The sequence below is a fragment of the Impatiens glandulifera genome, chromosome 7 (assembly GCF_907164915.1).
Source record: "Impatiens glandulifera chromosome 7, dImpGla2.1, whole genome shotgun sequence".
Taxonomy (NCBI): domain Eukaryota; kingdom Viridiplantae; phylum Streptophyta; class Magnoliopsida; order Ericales; family Balsaminaceae; genus Impatiens; species Impatiens glandulifera.
Window position 1 is genome coordinate 38,627,960 of NC_061868.1, and position 20,239 is coordinate 38,648,198.

General features: G+C 30.5%; 4 protein-coding genes across 5 annotated transcripts; 3 read left to right on the forward strand and 1 right to left on the reverse strand.

The window, feature by feature from the left end:
• Positions 1–54: 54 nt before the first annotated feature.
• On the reverse strand, positions 55–2,897 carry LOC124910605 (serine/threonine-protein kinase AtPK2/AtPK19-like). Its single transcript, XM_047451277.1, has 7 exons — positions 2,842–2,897; positions 1,404–2,251; positions 1,241–1,323; positions 1,045–1,165; positions 779–952; positions 580–687; positions 55–502 (listed from the first exon to the last, which is right to left on the reverse strand). Exons 2-7 carry the CDS (start codon positions 1,980–1,982, stop codon positions 191–193), a joined length of 1,377 nt encoding a protein of 458 aa, XP_047307233.1. The 5' UTR covers positions 1,983–2,251; positions 2,842–2,897; the 3' UTR covers positions 55–190.
• Positions 2,898–7,351: 4,454 nt separating this feature from the next.
• On the forward strand, positions 7,352–8,032 carry LOC124910610. Its single transcript, XM_047451281.1, has 2 exons — positions 7,352–7,714; positions 7,796–8,032. Exons 1-2 carry the CDS (start codon positions 7,454–7,456, stop codon positions 7,901–7,903), a joined length of 369 nt encoding a protein of 122 aa, XP_047307237.1. The 5' UTR covers positions 7,352–7,453; the 3' UTR covers positions 7,904–8,032.
• A 5,315-nt stretch (positions 8,033–13,347) lies between these two features.
• LOC124910609 (WRKY DNA-binding transcription factor 70-like) lies at positions 13,348–14,700 on the forward strand. The gene is made up of 2 exons (XM_047451280.1): positions 13,348–13,754; positions 13,835–14,700. The coding sequence occupies exons 1-2, from the start codon at positions 13,447–13,449 to the stop codon at positions 14,457–14,459; spliced, it is 933 nt and encodes a 310-aa protein (XP_047307236.1). The 5' UTR covers positions 13,348–13,446; the 3' UTR covers positions 14,460–14,700.
• A 2,252-nt stretch (positions 14,701–16,952) lies between these two features.
• LOC124910611 (vacuolar-sorting receptor 1-like) lies at positions 16,953–20,023 on the forward strand. Of its 2 annotated transcripts, XM_047451282.1 has the most exons (11): positions 16,957–17,357; positions 17,449–18,150; positions 18,227–18,385; positions 18,478–18,561; positions 18,643–18,719; positions 18,791–18,872; positions 19,181–19,251; positions 19,348–19,414; positions 19,496–19,624; positions 19,694–19,800; positions 19,890–20,023. In XM_047451282.1, the coding sequence occupies exons 1-11, from the start codon at positions 17,054–17,056 to the stop codon at positions 19,974–19,976; spliced, it is 1,869 nt and encodes a 622-aa protein (XP_047307238.1). In that variant the 5' UTR covers positions 16,957–17,053; the 3' UTR covers positions 19,977–20,023. The 2 variants fall into 2 exon arrangements, with proteins under 2 accessions (XP_047307239.1, XP_047307238.1); XM_047451283.1 differs by having other exon boundaries at positions 16,953–17,357; positions 19,496–19,800.
• Positions 20,024–20,239: the final 216 nt, after the last annotated feature.

Here is a 20,239-nt window from a genome sequence, read left to right on the forward strand (position 1 = left end):
CCATTTGATATGATAAAATATGATTTCAAACTTCAACTTACATTAGACAATTATAAAAAATACACAAATTTATTAGCAATCAAAAGTCAAGTCATTTCTCAAACAAGTTTTCCAAATATCCAAACAACCAAAAGAAATACATTAAAATAGTACAAGGCAATAAGTGGAATTCCTTGTTCAAATGAGCAAATTAGGAAGGGCTGGGACTGGGGCTGGTCCTCTGAAGAAAAGACGCAGCAGGACTCACATAAGTAAATCCCTGAAACGGGTTTACAGCAGTTGTGGGGCTTCCAGCCGGAGAATCCTGCAGGGGCATATCGGTCCATCTCTTGTCGAAATTTGCTATGCAATGGGACCCCGCAATTTCAGGCCTGAAGCTTGGCTGAATTTGTCTTGCATCAAGTTTCTTCCAGTTTATCGGCTTGAACCACTTATGGCCTTTCACTTCCTCACTACCCTTGCCCCCGTTTCCTAGCCGCTTGCTTGGGTCTTTTTGTAGAAGCTGAAATAAAATGAAATGTATATCAAGTCATCACAATAACCAGTCACAAACAATCATTTTCCAATAATAATACTTACAGCTTTTAAAATTGAATGAGCCTCACTCGACAGATACGAAGGCAACTTTATTTTGTCCTTCACAATCTTCTGTTGAATTTTGTCTCGGTTTCCACCACAGAATGGAGGCTGCATATATCCCAACACCAATCCAAAGTTAAGTAAGTATTTAATTACAGTTTCTCGTTTAGATCCATATTCACATTCGAAAAGCTTTTACCTTCCCTGTGAGCATCTCAAACAATAATATCCCCACGCTCCACCAATCAGCAGCCTTGTCATGGCCTTTCCCGAGAATAATTTCAGGTGACATATATTCAACTGTTCCACACATAGAGTTTGATCTAGTATTGTCGTCAAATTGCTTTGCCAAGCCAAAATCAGTCAATATAACCTACACAACAATCACGCGAATATAAAAATCAGCAAAAGATTCAGAATAAAGAAACAGAACAGGAGATAGTTGCGCGGAAAAGAATTACATACATGGCCATCTACATCGACTAAGATATTCTCCGGTTTTAGATCCCTGTGCATTATACTATTGGCATGAAGATGAGCCACTGCCGACACAATCTCTGCAGCATAAACACGACCCAAATCCTCCCTGCAAGATTTTAGAGACATGAGCCGAGGCTGGTCTAATTCATCAAAGCTCAACAAACAAACAAAAAATCAGTACCTAAAGAGACCCTGATGGTAGAGCTGAAAAAACAGATGTCCCCCATTTACAAAATCCAGCACAAGATATAGCCTGTATTTTGTCTGCAGACAACAATCGCTTCAAATTCCCGAGAAATAACAGAAAATGTAAAAGTTTTCAGGAAGAAGAAAACGGGTAGTACCTGGAAAGAATATCGAAGCTGCACAATAAATGGGTGTTGTATCTTTGTCAAAATATCCCTCTCGGCTTTCATATATTCAGCATGGTTCCTCTCCATTATCTTGTCCTTACGCATGACCTTCATCGCATATATTTCAGAAGTGCCCCGTTTTCTGACCTGAAAAACTTTTCCAAATGCACCTTGCCCCACAACCTTCATAACATCAAAATCTTCAAGGCCTACTACAGTAAGGACATCAATGGGATCCTTCTCTTCAGTACATTTTACAGAATCAACGGCCAAAAGTTCTTGAACTTCTTTAACATCATCATTATTATTGTCCCTCTCAACAAGTCCAGCCAAAGAATTGGAAGGACCAACCAAAGAATGTGAACGATAGATGATCATTGGCGCGTCGTAGACATCAACAACTTCAGTTGTTGATGCTTGAGATGGCAAAGGACCAAAAACATCAGAAAAGTCTAGCTCAAGGTCTTCTTGGATAACCACATCAGGGACACTCTTTGATACGAAAAGCTGGGTAAGGAAAGATTTGCAGACTTTGTTTTCAGTCACGGGGTGAAGCGGAGAAGAAACCATGGTGATAAGAGATTGATTTTTTTGTCAATGGAGAAGGATAGAGATGACCAACTTTAGATCACTACTGTGGATGAAGCTCTTCAAAGGTCTCTAATTTGATAATTGCAGGAATTCTAACAACACTTTCAATCACAATTGGATTCGTCTTCAAGAACTTTGGAAGTAAGCAAACCAAAATCCAGAAAAAGTTGCAGTTCTTGTTTCCCGACTTACAGGAAACAACTGATGCCGCAATAGTTCTTGAACTCATTAATATCTGGCTATCAAATCTGCTTTGCAAAGATTGACAGTAAAAGATCAATCAATATCACGTTTTAAATCCAAATCCAAATCCAAATCCAAATCACTAGGCAAGAAAATATTTAAGGTTTCTCATCCCATTATCTGTTTTTTTTTTCATCCCTATCTTATGCAAAAACAGTAACTATCACAATCAAAGCAACCAACTGGTCACGAATTTGGACAAATGGAATTTCAGGAAAGCACGGCATCAAACAGCATCAACCCATATAAAAAAGGGAATGAATTTACCATAAAATCTATAAATACAAGATCTAGAAGTCGGATCCAGGATCTAAATCAAAATCGAAATCAAAATGCGAAATTCTCCAATGGGTTTATATATTAGAATAGAAATATGAAAGAAACAGGTAAAGAATGCGGTTAATCAAAGAAAGGTAGAGAGAAGAAAGAAGATTTCTCTTATGGCGATTCCTAGGTCATCAAATTTATCAAAAAAACGTAAGATCTAGGGCGACAATTGTAGATATACAAGTTATGGAGATGGAAAGAGAGATTATACATAATGGATATCGAGATTATAGCGTAAAACAGAGAGAAAGATAGAAATTTTACATACCTTGGGAAGGGATTGTGAGGGTTTTCTGAAGAGCGGTTCTACAAAGACGAAGAGAAATTCCCATCTGCCTTCTATATATATATATACGGGAATTGTCAAGTTGGGCCTGTTTGGTTTACAAAATAGCCCATCATATTTTCTCAATGAAATAATTAATCAAAATAATTTTTATTTTTTTTATTAAAATATTACTTTTTCATTATATATATATTAACCCTTTTAATCTTGTATTATTATTATTAATATTATTATTTATTATTGGAATGATAAGAAGTATGGTTGTTTGAAAAGTTAATCAAACTAGCGCCAATTTGAAAGTAATATTCGCCGAAAATAGCTTTGAATTCACATTCAACGTTTCAACACGTGGCAAATTTTGAATGGTTGTTGAGATGGTTTCCTAATATAGCTCGTGGCCACCGTATATTAAAGATTGGTGGAGATGGGATTTAGGAATATGCCTTCAAAAAAATATAAGGGCATTGAATTTAAATCAATCAAATTAATTATATATAATATTATATATTTAATATTAAATAGTATTTAATCCTTTAATCTAAATAATATTACATCAGCCATTATGTTTATTAAACTGATCTTTTATAAATAAATAAAAAAACAACTTAACTTTTAGGTCTAATTTGATTTAGGATTATTTGAATGCTCACCTTTGTAGCATATGTAGAATTGATATATTATGTGGTTATGAAATATTTTGTGATTATGATTTTTTTTGTGATTATACATATTCATAACCATTTTAATTTATGTTTCAACTTTATTATTTTTATAGGTTAATTGTAATTTTCACAATTAAAATGAATTAATAAAATAAATTTTATATTTGTATGTCAAAATTATCAAACTAAAATATTAATATATCCTTTATTTAATATATATTTACACTTATAATATTTCTTTTGTTCAAGTAACACACAAATCACTTTATAACTTATATTAGTTAAAAAAAATAATTGTTTAATTATTCAAATAGTAGTTTAAGGTTATTATTTTCTAAATAAATAAATAAAATAATTTATTTAAAAGTATATGTATATATATAAATTTAGAACTCAAGTTCAAATTAAGGTTTCAAAATTAAAATTCGCTGCCACAATATTCGAGCTCAAAGGTTATCAATAAATGATTGAGAGTGTTGAGGTGTCTCGTCACTTTGGACAAATCAAAACGAAAGGCTCAAAAAGAAATATTTATTTTTCTTCAATTGCGAGAGAACATTTCAGATTATCTTCTATTTAGTAAGACGACTACTTTTATTTTCTCCTTATATACCTATATTTAGTTATTTACCCATTACTAAAGATACATTATTATTATTATATATATATATATATAATATAATATGAATATGTTATTAAATATTTCGATAATTTGTTAAATTATAAACCTCAATTTATAAGAATACTGTGAAGACTATTAGTAATATAATAAATGATTTAAACGTTGGGTCAGCTCAAATTGTTTTGGACTTAGACCAAAAATAAAGTTTATTAAGGCATTTCATTAATCTAAAAAGAAAAAAAATGAAAGAGAAATCACTTTCTCTCAGATCTTTGCTCCCTCATCCCTTATACATTATAGTTTCTTTAGGGACAGACTCCGACTAGTCAACCAGGTTATTCGTGTAGACAGAAACCAGTCATTCTTTTGTTCTTCTCTGATCAGCGACTTTAAACCACACACAGTTTTCTTTTGCCTTTGTTTTTGCTATCCATTTTTTATAATGATAATGATAATATATGTTGTAATGATAAGTTAGGATGAAGTTATTTGATGTATCTTATTATATTACCTCTAGACTTGTATTAGACAACATTTGTATACCCATTAATACAATGGATGATTTAAGTGGCCTAAGAGTCCCTTGGTTTTACTTTAATTGAGTTTTTACGTAAAATTTTGGTGTCTTGTTCTTTGATTGTATGATTGTTTGAAAGATTATTTTGCTCAATTGAATTGACTGCCCATTTGATTATACAGAAGGGGAAAAAGATGTTTTATGCCTTTGTTATAGTTTGTCTATTTAGATTGTTAAACATGTGCTTTTATTTGGTTTCTCTAACAAGTGGTATCAGAGTTGAGTTCGTTTGGTGGTGATTCTTGTGTAATTCAAATGGAAGAATCACTGAATAGTAATGGAACAATGATCAAACTCACAGCTACCAACTACACAATCTAGAAGTTACAGATGAATGACTTATTATGTAATTATGATTATGAAGACACTATCTTGGGTGATAAAGACAAACCAGAGGTTATGTCGGATGCAAATTGGAAGAAGCTGAACAGAAAGACAGTTGGTAAGATCAGGCAGTGGGTTGACAACAATGTGTATCCGAATGTGGCTACTGAGGTTAATGCTCATAAAGTGTGGACTATTTTGAGTGAGTTGTATGAGAAGAACAACACTCAAAATAGAGCATTTCTATTTAGGAAACTTTGCTCGTTGAAATATGAAGATGTGTTTTCTATGTCCGAGCATCTAAATGTTTTTTCAAGTATTCTAAATGAGTTGACTGCAATAGGAATGAAATTTGATGATGAACTTCATTATATGTGTTTGATTAATTTTTTGCTTGATAGTTGGGAGACACTTGTGGTTTCAATTACCAATTCTGTTCCACAAGGTAAGCTCACTTTAAAAATGATGAAAGAGAGCGTGTTGAATGAAGATGCTAGAAGAAAAGAACAAGGCTTCTCGACTCCAAGTCAGGTGTTCGTGATCAAGGGAATGGTAGAAGTAAAAGTAAAACTTATACACACGATTTATGCCACACGGTTTTCTTTTGCCTCTATTTTTGCTAGCCATATTTGATGATGACGATGATATATGTTGTAATGACATGTTAAGATGAGGTTATTTGATGTTTCTTATTAGATTACCTCTAGGCTTGTATTGAACAATATTTGTATACCCATTGATATAATTGATGATTTAAGTGGCCTAAGGGTACCGTGGTTTTTACCTTAATTGAGTTTTCTACGTAAAATCTCAGTATCTTGTTCTTTGATTGTCTGATTATTTGAAAACTATTTTGATCAATTGAATTGGCTGCACATTTGATTATATGGAAAGGGAAAAAGAAGTTTTAGGTATTTGTTGTTGTTTGTCTCTTTAGATTGCTAAACATGTGCTTTTATTCTGTTTATCTAACAAAACGACCTAAGGGTCCTATATTTTTTACTCTAACTGAAAGGATTTTTTACGCTAAAATTCGTGTGTCTGTATATTCTGTTACTTCATTGATTGATTGAGTATTGATAAGTTTATTATCGTGAAATATAAAAAATCATTTCCGCATTAATATTACAAATTCAGATCTAAAATGGAGAGATTCGAAAAAAGGAAAGATCCAAACAAATGTCTTCATTAATCGTTTTTCTCTACACAATTAAGTATAATATTGGTAGCATGAAGCATTTATCATTGCATTCTCAATCTACATGTGATCAAAATGAGTCAGGCTTAACCATCTTGGGAAGAGAATGAAATATGATTACCTTATGAGGATGCTAGATTTTCTATGCTTCAAATTATTCCCCATCAGATATGAACAAGTGTTTGAAAGTTATGAATGCTGAAATGAAACTTAGCAGTATATCAACTATTTAGGATTTGCTTGGTCCGCTTGGAAATGTTGCTAGTGTCTAATTTTTTTATTTTTTTTTTGGTAAGGTAGTTACATATTTATGATCTCACATAGTCATGTCTCCCAATATATTTTTAACGAAAATTGAATTCCTAATATGATATAATATGACATTTTGTATTATTGAACATTGACATTATATCATGTTATTATACCACTATTAAAGTTATGAGTAATGATATATACAACACTCTTATATAGCACCTTCGCATATCCATTACCTCATTTGGAAAGAAAGAGAAAATATTTTTCTCTCTATTGTATTTTTTTTAAGATATATTTTCTCTTTCTTTCTAAATGAGGTAAGTGTTATGCGAAGATGCTGTATATATCATTATTCTAAAGTTATATATATATATATATGAATTTTAAAAAATTAACATTAAAAATCTTTTATGATTCATTATCATTAACAAAAAAAAAAAATTAAAATGTGTTGGCTAGAAGTTATTTGAATAACTTATTGAATTATTTAAATATTTCAATATTATTTTATATATTTATTCTTTAATCAATTTATCAATTAAACAATTAAACAATTAAAAAATATTTTCATCAATAATTCATAGCAAAAATATATTACCTCCTCTCATTAAATGACCCCTAATGAGTCAATAACTATTTGATTAAATAATTTGGTATTGGATTATGAAAATTGAATTATTAAAAAAAAAAATATATGAATTGAATAATTTGATTGGAATATGAAATATATTTAAATAAACAAAAATAGATTTATTGATATAAATAATATGAACAGAAAACCTGCAGTGTTACGTACAAATAAATGATCAGTAGCCGTTAGCCACTTGTCTCTTCCAAATTCAAAATCCGTGCCCTGTTGAAATGACAGCAGCAGCAGCTCCATTATCATCTTCATCTTCTTCTTCAGGTTGATTCAAAAGTAGCAGCCGAAACCAGAATGGTTCCATTTCTTCTCCATGGTTGATTCAAATCATTCGCCAATATTCTCAGTGGAGTGCAGTATAGATTCGTCCCTTGCCGAGGAGCTAAAGGCCATTCGCGAGAAGCTGAAACGACTGAGATTGGAGAAACAGAAGACCACGAAGCTACTTGATGACAGAGATTTCATACTCGATAAGAACATGAAGGAGATTAATAACAGAGGCCAAACCCAGAAGATGCTTCAAATGGAACTAGATCGACTCTGCCGACTCAACCAATTCCAAATCTCTTCCATGGTAGTGTACTAACTAACTAATTTATTAAACAATATCAGTAATTTGGAGATTAATTCATTCATTTCTTGTTTTTCATATTAGAAAATGTCACCAATCAAGTCCTTGAGAGAAGAGAATCAAGGAGGAGTTATAAGGAAGATCAACTTTCAAGATCAACAATCAGATACTTCAGCTTCTATTCATAAATGAAGGTCTCACCAATTTGTGATCATGAATATTGGCCTCTGTTTTGATAATTATATATGAGCTTTAAGCAATATGTCTGTTTATATTGGTATAATATTAATAAATGAAAGAACTTCTTTTGAATCATCAACTTTTATAATAAAAATAGTAACTTTTGTTTCCCACTTGTTTTCATATGAAATTTAGCACAAATTATGTAAAAAGAACTATTAGAAAAATAGCAAAATTCTAGAATTAGGAATCCAATTTTGGATTAGGTATGAATAAAATGTCTTCATATGGTATACTATTCAATTTTCGACATGAATTGATTTGATAGTTCAGATATTGTTATTGGTGAAGCAGGGTGTCGAGAATCTCTTTATAAAGAGATTCATTTTGCAAGTTCGTTATTACGTGTAGTTTTTACAAAGAATCTCACCCTCCGTGGACAACAAACTTTGCGGAAAAACCTTTAAATTTCTAGGACATTGGATTCTCGATTTAAGAACTTAAATAATGGTAAACAGTTCTTTTAACTATTTTTTCAAAGTACATAAAACTAAAACTGTCTTTAAAATTGTTCAATTTTAGCTAATTTTGGCTTGTTTGGAACTCATGTAACTCCGAAGCTATTGAATGATTATTTTTTTTAATTTACTTTAAAAAATTGTTTTAAATATCTTATGGATATTGATTTAGATGAAATAATGTTCTGAAATACACTTTAATTATGTATATATTAACAAATTTAATAATATTTGTTCATACACGATCCAACTTTAAGAAACATGCCCAATTTTTTTCATGGCTCTTTATCTAATTGATCGATCACTCTAATGCACCCCATAAAATAAGAAAGATACATCAATACGTTCGAATCTGGAAAAAAAAATATAAAACAAAACCATTATAAATAAATGAAAAACTAATTAAAAATAGGCTGATTTTTTAAAATAAAATAAAAATTCTCATTAATTCACACTCCACCTATGTGTTGTGGGGTAACATCTAAACAAAAACAATAAATACAAGACAAAATATTATTTGACAAAAATTAATGAGATGATATAATACAAAATAATACTAAAAAATTAAAGACAAAAATACTAAGGTCCCTTATACCTGAATGCCAAAGTTATCCGGTGAGCTTGAAATCAAATGAAGTTCAAACTTCTGGGTCAATTCGTCAATTTTATGATCGAACTTAGTTCATTTTCTCCGAACTAAGCGTGATAATTCCCAAAATTTAACGATCTTTACTTTTTTCTATGTACTCTACATAATTTTTTAGGACGTTTTTTCGGCCTACGAAACAATATTTCTCGATAGAGACTCTATTTTTCTGATGAATTGTGAAATCTTAAGGGTATGTCCACTTCTAATTAAATTAGTGGACCATTTTCTATATCCTTCAATTCTATCAACTTCTCAAGTTAAAATCTTGAATAAAAACTAATTATTGGTCTAATAAAAATGAAGTGAAAAACTATTTGAAATATAAAAAAAATACTTATTGGTCGCGAAAACAATTGGAGTTTAGTTGAACGGATAAATGTTATTAAATTTGTTAATATATACGTAATTAACGTATATTTGAAAACATTATTTTATCTAAATTAATACCTAATAAGATGTTTAAAATAAAAATAATTTTTAACTAAATAACAAAAAAAAATAATAATTTTAAGTAAATAAAAAAAAATAAATAAATAAATTGAAAACCCAACTCCAGGTAGATGATTTTTTTTTCAAACAATGCTAATTTATTAATATTACTCAAAGATAAAATTCTTAAATAAGACCTTAAATATTTCTTAGTTTTGATAAAAGCACTTTATTTTTTTTATGTTTTATTAGGCTCTTGAAGTTTAAAACAAAAACACACGATTTTTACAAATGAAATAATTGTAGTCAACATTTAAAAGACTCTGGTTTACTACTTTGGTCCATGGAAAATGGGATTTCAAAAATTTAAGACTCCATTGGCCTCAATTTTATGAATTTTAATTTTGTCTTCAAAATCTGACTATTTTAGATGGTGTCAAAACTTAAAAGTATAAATCAAACAAAAATAAATTACAGGTTTAAATAAAAAGTAAAACATAATTTTGAAGTTTATTGATGTTTTCTACAAAAGAAAAGTATGGGTGAAAATGAAAGATAATTGACTTCAAAATTGAACGCTTATAGCCCATTGGCCAATTTGTGTTCACATATATATATATTGATTAGTTGATTTAAAATTATACATGTATAATATTTTTATTTTAAAAAATAATCATTTTAAGATAAGGTCAGCCTTGTTTGATAATCTGGATTAAAAAATAACAAATTTATCTTGTTTAGTGTAAGAAAAATCAAGTTATTATAATTAGTTTGATAATGATGAGATGGTCTGAAGTTCACTAAAGAGATAAAAAAAAGTATCTAATTTTTTTCAAAAATATTGTCACATTTCTTAAAATATTTTTAACTCAAAATTTTCAAAAATATTTGAAAACCATATAATTGTGAAGATGAAATTCAATTTATTTCAACAAGATATATTAATTTATGATATTTAATTGTAAGAATTTATGTATATAAGCTGAGCTAAGTACACTAATTTATATAAAAAAATAAATAATTTGTTTTTAAAAGTCAAAACACGTTATCTATCATTTGATCGAACAAATTAATCTCACACATTCATGCATAAGTAAAATTATACAGTTGACTATTAAAAAATATATTATTTGCCAAGTACACCATCAACTGACTATATTTTAAATTAATTGTTTTTTTTAATGCAATCAAGATAAATAAAAGTTGAAGAATATTCGGACAAATCGAACTATTTGGTATGAGTTTCGGGTCCGAAAAGAATTCGAATAAAATTCACAATTTCAAATTAAGATGTTTTATATGCGATCATAATGATCCACAATAAAGGTGATTTAAAAAAAAAATAAACCTATAACTTTAATTAAGAGTTTTAACCGCTTATAATATCTTATAGATTGATAATGTCATTATAATTTTAAATAATTATATAATTTTCATTACAAGCTTATTTATTGACTAGATTTTTGTTTTTTACTAGTGATCAGCTTACTTCATCAAATCACGCTTTATTTATTATTCATCTAATCGTGATATTTTTTTATATAATTATTTTAATGATGAAAGGTATGAGGAGAGAAAATGGAAATTAATTAATGCCATTTGGACAATATTTATCTTTTTTTAATACTAAACTAATTTCATGGCCCCCTAATCCCCACCACACCCACACATTTCCACAAGATATTTCAATTATTTTATATGGATAATTATTTTTAATATTCAATTTAATTAGAAAATTTTGAATTTTGATCTCCAATTTTTTTCAACTAAATTATTTTTTTTACTTCAATTTATTATATTTTAATTATTATTATTTTGAAATTGTGAAACGTGGTGTTACCTTTTTTTTTTAATTATAAAAAAAGTAATAAGTTAGTATAGATCTACTTTATGTGACCGTACGAATGTGGGGTGCTTACAAATCCTACAGTGGATATGCATTAACTTTTTTTTATTGGATTATAGTAAAATTTTATATTAAATATTTTTTTTTGTTTGTATAAAAAATAAGATATAAGAAGAAGAGGGTAGGGACTATTTTTTTTTTAATTAAAGAATTTTGGACGAGACGCTGTTATTTTGTTATAATTTTTTTATTTCATTAAAAGTTTAAAGTTAAAATTGTTTTTTTCACCTAAATCATGTTTGGATTAAAATTGAATTTTTTAAAATTAAAATGCATAAAATTAATTATTTACAAAGAAAATTCCCTTTGAGCAAGTAGACATTATTAAGAAAGGAAAAGTGTGGAAAAATTGCCAAAACATGTGGAAAGAAAAATGGTGACACCTTTGTACTACGTAGTTAAACATACATCACGTATACGTCATACTTAACATTTATCAACTGCTTTCTTAGTGCGTGTACTTCACCTTCCTATTATTTATTATGCTTATTTATTTTTATTACAACTTGATTTTTTTTAAAGATTTAGATAAGATCCATAAGGATTTTGTTGAAATGGTTATTTAAATAAATAAAAAAATTATTGGAATAAAAGTACTTAGGGCTAATGTAAATATACAGTGAAAAATCTTAATTTTTTAAAATAAATTATATTTTTATTGATGATATAATTGATAATTAAATGTTAGATCAGATAATAAATTATTTTTCATTCAAATTATAACAACAAAGACTTGGTGTTGATGAATAGTTTAAATTTATTTTAAAATAATATTATATTATTAATTAAATCATTCAAATCACATCTATAAATAGTAAATATATATAAAAATGTTGAAGTAGTAAAGCAACATTAGACTTCAAAAGAAAAAAAATGATATATATGTTTCTTGTTAGTTTTGGCCAATTCATTTTATCATCTATAATTCAAATTTGTTAAAGTGAATAAAAACTTAGACTTATAAATTTGTATAAATTAACATTAGTATTTAAAGAATCTACATTATCACAGTAAACATTTGAATGATATTTTATTGAAAAGTTTATATTAAAAAACACAAAAAGAATTACTAAGATAGCTCAAGTGAGACAAATTTAATTCTAACTTAAAACGTCGTAAATGAAAAAAATTATGGTTATGACGTGTCATACTAACTCTATACATTAAAAAAATGCAAGCTCGATTATATTGAGTCGATGAACCATATTTCAATTATCTTTTGATGTATCATTTGATTCGAAAAGAACTGTAGTGCGGTAGAAAAAGGAAAAAGAGGGGGTTTTGATGATTTCAAAATCTTTTTTTCTAGGCAATATGCATCTTTATACATGAAGATAATTAATTCGGTCGTTGTGGCCATACTCTATTATGTTGTGTTTGGGAATGATGAACCGCTTAAAACAAAAATAATATATTGATTCTCTTCCAATTGATTGGAGTAATTGGAGTGTAGGTACGATAATTTACTTCAGAAGTGAGATCTCTAGTTCAAGCCCATGATTACCCAATTGTGCTAGGAAAAAACATAATATTCAATGATCGTGCAATCGATCGATTCGTTTACTCTACAACGCTATTATTAGAACGATGATAGAAAAAATTAATAGAAACGCTCGGTAAATTAATTGAATCACTTGAGTATTTTTATCTTATATTTTTATTATTGTTGTTTAAATGATTCATTTTGTGGTGTTTTTTAATCATTTGGACCCTCTATTTTTTAATTGATTTTGTTATTATGCTCAACTAGATAGGTTGTACTAACTTTTCTTTAAAAAAATGTTTACTTTAACTTATCTTAAGATATTTGATGCGTCCGTGATAGGTAGTGTGATAAGATTGCGAGTGGGGGTTGAAGAAGTGAGGAACTTTCCTTGCAATACCCTCACACCCACACTTTCTCCCTCTCCTCTGCTTTTGGATTCCGGATAAAAAGCAACCCTCATTCTCATAGACTAATCAAACCTTCTCCTTCATCTTCTTCAACCTTAAACAGCATCATCACTCTCTAGACCGGAGATCTCTCCGACCGACCACTCCAAAGTAAGTAACCATGACACCAACAACAGACTCCCCTCCACCGGAATCCTCAGAATTCGATCCCCAAAGGGTCATCCAAGAACTAGTCAAAGGCAGAGAAGTTGCCCTGAAACTCCAATCCCTACTCGGATCCAATCTCGATGATCCACACCAACTTGTAGCCAACATCTTGGGATCCTTTGTCAACACAATCTCAATGCTCAACCGTAAACCGGAGGATTCTCCACCCACCCACCACGATGTCAAGCCAGAGGAATCAGAAGAGAGCATCAAGACTTCATCTTCATCTCTCAAAGCTCGTAGAGGCTGCCATCCAAGAAGGTAATAATGAGTTTTTTAGAATCTTGATTTGAAGATGGTTGATTAGTGAAAATAATTTGTGGGTTTTGATATTTATGTAGGAAATCATCAGAATCATGGGTGAAAATGAGTGGTTCATTAAGGGATGATGGATACCATTGGAGAAAATATGGTCAAAAATCTATTCTCAATTCTAAACACCCTAGAAGCTATTTCAGATGCACTCATAAGTATGAACAGGGATGTCAAGCAACAAAACAAGTTCAACAATTGGAGAAAGAAGAACGATCTCCAATGTTTAGAACAACTTACTATGGCCATCACACTTGCAAAACTATTTCTCCCACACAAATTGACTTTCATGAAGAAATTGATCATGATCATCTTCCCACCACCACCACCTCATCATCCTCCCCTTTTCTTCTAAGCTTTGATCAATCTCAATCTCAATCTCAATCCAATTCACCAAATAGTAATGTTATAATAAACCAACAACTACTACTCAATCACCACCAAATGTTAGTCAAGGTTGAGCATCGCGATCAATCTCAACAAGATCTCAATTATCAGCTTCCACCAAGCTCAGCAACCTCATTCGATCATGACTACCTTTCTTCTTCTCCTTCCTCCAATTTGACCACGTTTGATGAGATCTTGCCCGAGTTGGACATTGATTCCATGGTGGGAGTCATTGATTATTTTGATAATGAATGGTTTACATCATGATCATATATATTATAATTAGGGTTTGCATTTTTTTCCCTTTTTGTAAAATTATTTGTTATCAAGATGTAACCTCTTAATTTATATAGTTTCTAGTAGTGTCTACATCAGTTCATAAGAATCGATATCCTAATAATGTCAATTCTGTCTTGTTGGTTTGAATAACAGCTATATACAAATTAGCTAGGTTCTAGATTTGGTGGAGACATTTTGTTAATGTACAAAAGTTATGTTTTTTTAGTCATTATTGGCGGCTTTGCTATATTTATCTACTTTTGTTTTGTCTTATCCTCATTTCATGTGATTTTTGTAATCATATTTATGACACTATGCCTAGATTTCACTTTTTACTATAAATTTTGAAATGAAATCATCAAATCATTTAACTTCGATTCTTAATAATAATCTTAAATTATTAATGTTCTAAGTTCAAATTAAAGATATCACCTTGAGTTTGTGTTCATCACTCATCTTAGAAAAATATATTTAAATTTAACTAAAAATGTCTTTTAAGTTAAAAAGTAAATTATAATTTAAAAAGAAGAAAATACCTGTCACCTTGAATATAAATAAACAAACAAAATTTTCCAATAAACTCGAGTATTCACCGAATGCGACCCTACATCTAGAAAGAAGGACTATTTATCGAATTGGTAATCTATCCAAATTCAATTAAACAAGACAAATAATAATGTCTATAAGTCATATTCAGTTTTGATATAATTTGTAGCTCATTCAGCTCAAATTTTTATCAACTGCTTTTTAAACCTTTTCATCAGTTTCCTTCAATAGTTATATAACCCAAAAGAGTTCACCAAAAAAAGAAAATATACAAGTTTGTACTCTAGATCACCCCATCCTCAACAATTTTAAACTAATAAGTTAATGACCAACTTTTTTCCAATATTCTTTTATAGGAAGCAAAACCTCAAAATTGTGTGTTGTGGGGAGATTAAATACGATATTTCATTGTGAAGAACTTACCCATACTATTTCTACTAATTGACATAACAATAAATTAACGGGCAAGAATTATTTTAAATTTAGATTCAAGTAGGTTCTTAACCACATATAAATATAAATTATCTTGCTATACAATCTTGTTAAAGTGTTAATTCCCTTAAAAGAGCATATTGATATAATTATGCAGTAGGGTTGGGACCCTAAGTGAGAGGGCCTTTTGACTGCCTCACAACCTCGTGTCATATAGAGGACACTTTAGTAAGCCCTAAATATTCAAGGATAAAGATGGGTAAAGAGTTAGTAAGCCCTAAATATTCAAACATAAGGATGGGCACGGATCTAGCTAGATGACTTTTCTTTTTTTAGGTCTTATTACATACCTACTGTACTCTAGGGTTAGGGTTAGGGTTAGGGTTAGGGTTAGGGTTAGAGTTAGGCGGTCAAATAAATATATTTATTACAAAAAATTAAATTCTATTGAGGTTGAAAGATCAAATTTTATTGTCCATTCAATTGCTTTTTTAGTATTGGAGGGTGATTTGTTTTTCTTCCGATCACTCATATTTGAGTTGATGTTGCGTTTTATTTGGTCCGGCATTTGTTTAGTCGGATCGATTTTTTCGTCTTAAATTTCAATCATTAGTGGATCATTTGTTGTTCATACATTTCGATTGTGTTGTTAATAATTTTTGAGTCTGTGTTCGTCCTCTTCTTAGCAGAAAAAAAGACAAAATAGTCGAATAGTCGAATCTGAAGTTATTTTTCATTTTTTCAAATAAAAAGTTACTCCATTTGATTTTTCATATGAAAGGCTCCTTATAAGTATTATCTCATTATTTGTATTAATTTCTCACTATTTTGGTCATATATGTAGATGATTAATTTTCACTTAACAAGACATTTTTCGACATTGCTTACTAACCTTGGAATAATATGATAATTTTAACTGTTGCTCAAAATTTTTGATAAAGATTTTTACGACACTGTTTCATTGGTTCGTTCGGTTTGCTCTACTTCAACTGTGATCGTTCAAGAACTCAAATGAGTCTATCTTTGGAGAATCTCAACAAATCGCAATTAATAATTTATTTTTGTAAATTATTTATACAATTTTGATATCTAGATTATCCATTATTGATTTTCTAAATATTATGTTATATTATTTATTAATTAATTTTTTTTATGTGTAACTTATATTTGAATTTAATAAGACTTAATTTCTTATAAAAAATAAAATAAATATATTTATTTGTTTTTTAAAAATAATTTATTTTCATTGTTAAGAAATAACAAGAAATATGGTTCATGTAAAAGACGTTATAAATCTTTTAAAAGTTAACCGATACTTTGAGCTGGGACAATGAACAATCAACAACTTGAATTGAACTATCGACTTCTTTATATGCAGCAAATGATCATCCTTCATTCTTCTTGGTGATTTCTTGGTGATAGTTCAATCGTTCATCTTACAAATCACAAAGTCCCTCGAAAGGACAAACCTTTTACCCAGAAAAAAATCCACAACCTTGATCAATGCAGTTTTGTTTCTTTTTCTAAAACCCAATTCCCCTGTTGCTGGGTTCGGTTCAGTTAAGTAAATTATATTTGATTTTCAGGTGTAGAGAAAAAGAGGGATGAGAAAGAAGTTGGGGTTTTGGGTTTTCTTTTGGGTTTGGTTTCTCTTAAATGGGTCGTCATGCTTGGGAAAGTTTATTGTAGAGAAGAACAGTTTAAGGATAACCGCACCAGATTCTTTGAAAAATACGTATGAATGCGCAATTGGGAATTTTGGAATCCCTCAATATGGAGGAAGTATGACGGGTACTGTAATTTACCCCTTATCTAACCAGAAATCATGCAAGAACTTCGACGATTTTAGTATCTCATTCAAATCAAAGCCTGGTAGCCAGCCAATCTTCATTCTCGTCGATCGAGGAGGTTGTTCACTTTCTTCTTCTTCTTGTTTTGCTGATAAATCGTGAATCTAATAATAACCCATCTCTGATCGAGTATGTTTATGCCATTACAGACTGTTTTTTCACTTTGAAGGCATGGAATGCACAAAACGCTGGAGCAGCAGCTATTCTCATTGCAGACGATAAATCTGAATCGTTAATCACTATGGATACCCCAGAAGAAGATGCTGATGATTCTAGAAGCGATTATTTTCATAAGATAACGATTCCGTCTGCTCTTATCAACCAATCTTTGGGTAATAGCATCAAGAAAGTGTTGTCTTCTAACAAAGAGATGGTTACCATAATTCTTGATTGGAAGGAGGCTCTTCCCCATCCAGACGATCGAGTTGAGTATGAATTCTGGACGAGCAGTAACGACGAATGTGGACCCAAATGTCTGAATCAGATTAACTTTCTTAAGAATTTCAAAGGAGCTGCTCAGATTCTTGAACAGAAGGGATATACTCAGTTTACGCCTCATTACATAACTTGGTTTTGCCGTGAGGAGTTGCTTTTTACCGATCTATGCAAGACTCAGTGTATCAACCTTGGAAGGTATTGCGCACCTGACCCAGAACAGGATTTTACAAAAGGGTATGATGGGAAGGATGTTGTTCTTCAGAATCTAAGACAAGCTTGTTTCTTCAAGATTGCTAATGAAACTGGTAAACCTTGGCTTTGGTGGGACTATGTTACTGATTTTTCTATTCGATGTCCGATGAATGAACAGAAGTACACTACCGAATGCGCGAATGAAGTCATCAAATCGCTTTGTAAGTATATTCTTGTAGAGATTAGGATTTCAAATAATGTGTTCGATGAATAATTACTTGGTATTGGAAATTTCAGCTATGGATGTGAAGGAAATAGAGAAATGTATAGGGAATCCTGATGCAGATGAAGAAAACTCGGTTCTTATGGCTGAACAAGAGGCACAGATTGGAAAAGGGTCTCGTGGGGATGTAACAATATTGCCAACACTTGTTATAAACAACAGACAGTATAGAGGTTGTTGTTGCTGTTCGATGATTCGATCCATTTTGATTGTTTTAATTTTCCTTAATTACGCGTTTGATTTCATTTCCTTTCGCCTTTTATAGGTAAACTTGACAAGAGTGCAGTTCTGAAAGCTATCTGCTCTGGCTTTCAAGAAACAACAGAGCCTGCTCTTTGTTTAAACGACGGTTTATCTTCTTCTTCTTCTTCTTCTTCTCAACTCTTCTATTTTGTCTGTAAGCTGATTAGAACTTTTCTTTCTTTTGCAGATATTGAAACAAATGAATGCTTGCAAAATAACGGTGGATGCTGGCAGGATAAGGCTGCTAACATCACTGCATGTCAGGTATGTATGTTGAGATATTCCTTATCGTGTTCTTCATCAATAATTAAATTCTTATTTATAAAACTTTGTAGGATACAGTTCGAGGAAGAGTGTGCGAATGCCCTATTGTGCAGGGTGTAATGTTTCGGGGTGATGGATATACTTATTGTATAGGTAATCTAATGAATCAAGTGTTTAGTTTGAGTTAAGTTCATTGGATAGTTGTTATCTAAAATCACTTCATATTTAGATCCAATTCAAATAAGCTAGAAAAATTTGCAATGAATGATTTAAATCGATAATATAGTAATAACATACAAATGAAACAAATCCTAGCATTTATATTTCAGATACTTAATTGTGAAAGTCATTGTCTTGTAAAACAATCCCAATATAATCATCGTCAATTACAGTCTGGTCTGGTTATCTCTACAACTGGCCGGTTCTGCTGTTCATGTTTATCGATTTTTCTTTTTTTGCAGATCCCTGCACAATTGATAATGGGGGATGTTGGATTGAAACTCAGGAAGGCAAGACCTATACTGCTTGTTTTGTGAGTAGTCACAATAAAAACACACTTGCCATAGTTTTTACTGTCATATGAATATTTTTGCAGTAAATAATGAGATTTTTTTTGTTGATTTTTCAGAACATAAGTTCAGAAGGATGCGCATGTCCACTAGGATTCGATGGTGATGGAGTCCACGAATGCGAAGGTAATAAAAATAAAAAGACTAAACTTTTTCACCTTCATCTTTTCATAACTTCCATTAACGATTTACTCTTTTCTGCTGCAGACATTGACGAATGCAAGACGAAGACAGCTTGTACATGTTCAGGGTGTAAATGCAAGAACACTTGGGGTAGTTATGAATGCAGCTGTAGTAATAATCTATTGTACCTGCGAGAACTCGATATATGCATAGGTAAAGAATCAGACCTGTTTGTTTTATTTTTTATTTTTTTCATCTTTGATACTTCAATTTTTGTTGCAGGCAAAAATGTTAAGACTGAGATGAACTGGAATATGATTTGGGTTGTTGTTCTTGGATGGGTTGCTATTGGAGTTGGTGGATATACAATATACAAATACAGGATTCGGGTAAACGAAATTTTTTAGTTTTTGTTTGTCCAAAATGTCACAATCTTTCTCCATTGTTCTGTTATTGAATTCCATATTTTCATTTGCAGAGCTACATGGATTCAGAGATTCGGTCAATTATGGTACAGTACATGCCGTTGGATGATCAAGTCGAGGAACACAGTCTTGTTTCTTGATGAGGTGTTTAAGAAACATGGATTTGGGTCAGTCAATTTCATTTTTCTTCCTCTTTTTTTAAAGGGGATGGTGTATTATCTTAATGTAGTTGGTCTGTTTCAGCTAATAGTTATAACAAGAAGATGAAAAGGAAGCAGCTGGGAGTGTTAGATCAGGTTCAAATGGAAATGAGGATATTTGCTGGCCAATGTTAATGTATTCTACCATCATATCATCAAACAAAGCTGGTGTACAGGTATTTTAGTTAAGAATATATTTTATA

Bases quoted from the DNA above. Each gene is read 5' to 3' on its own strand.
- LOC124910609 (XM_047451280.1), top strand. From the start codon at position 13,447: ATGACACCAACAACAGACTCCCCTCCACCGGAATCCTCAGAATTCGAT. The intron at 13,755-13,834 runs GTAATAATGAGT...ATATTTATGTAG, and splicing joins AGAGGCTGCCATCCAAGAAG to GAAATCATCAGAATCATGGG.
- LOC124910610 (XM_047451281.1), top strand. From the start codon at position 7,454: ATGGTTGATTCAAATCATTCGCCAATATTCTCAGTGGAGTGCAGTATA. The intron at 7,715-7,795 runs GTAGTGTACTAA...TTTTCATATTAG, and splicing joins AATTCCAAATCTCTTCCATG to AAAATGTCACCAATCAAGTC.
- LOC124910605 (XM_047451277.1), bottom strand. From the start codon at position 1,982: ATGGTTTCTTCTCCGCTTCACCCCGTGACTGAAAACAAAGTCTGCAAA. The intron at 1,324-1,403 runs GTACTACCCGTT...TGTTGTCTGCAG, and splicing joins AGCTTCGATATTCTTTCCAG to ACAAAATACAGGCTATATCT. The intron at 1,166-1,240 runs GTACTGATTTTT...AAAATCTTGCAG, and splicing joins TACCATCAGGGTCTCTTTAG to GGAGGATTTGGGTCGTGTTT.
- LOC124910611 (XM_047451283.1), top strand. From the start codon at position 17,054: ATGAGAAAGAAGTTGGGGTTTTGGGTTTTCTTTTGGGTTTGGTTTCTC. The intron at 18,386-18,477 runs GTTGTTGTTGCT...CGCCTTTTATAG, and splicing joins AAACAACAGACAGTATAGAG to GTAAACTTGACAAGAGTGCA. The intron at 18,873-19,180 runs GTAATCTAATGA...CTTTTTTTGCAG, and splicing joins TGGATATACTTATTGTATAG to ATCCCTGCACAATTGATAAT.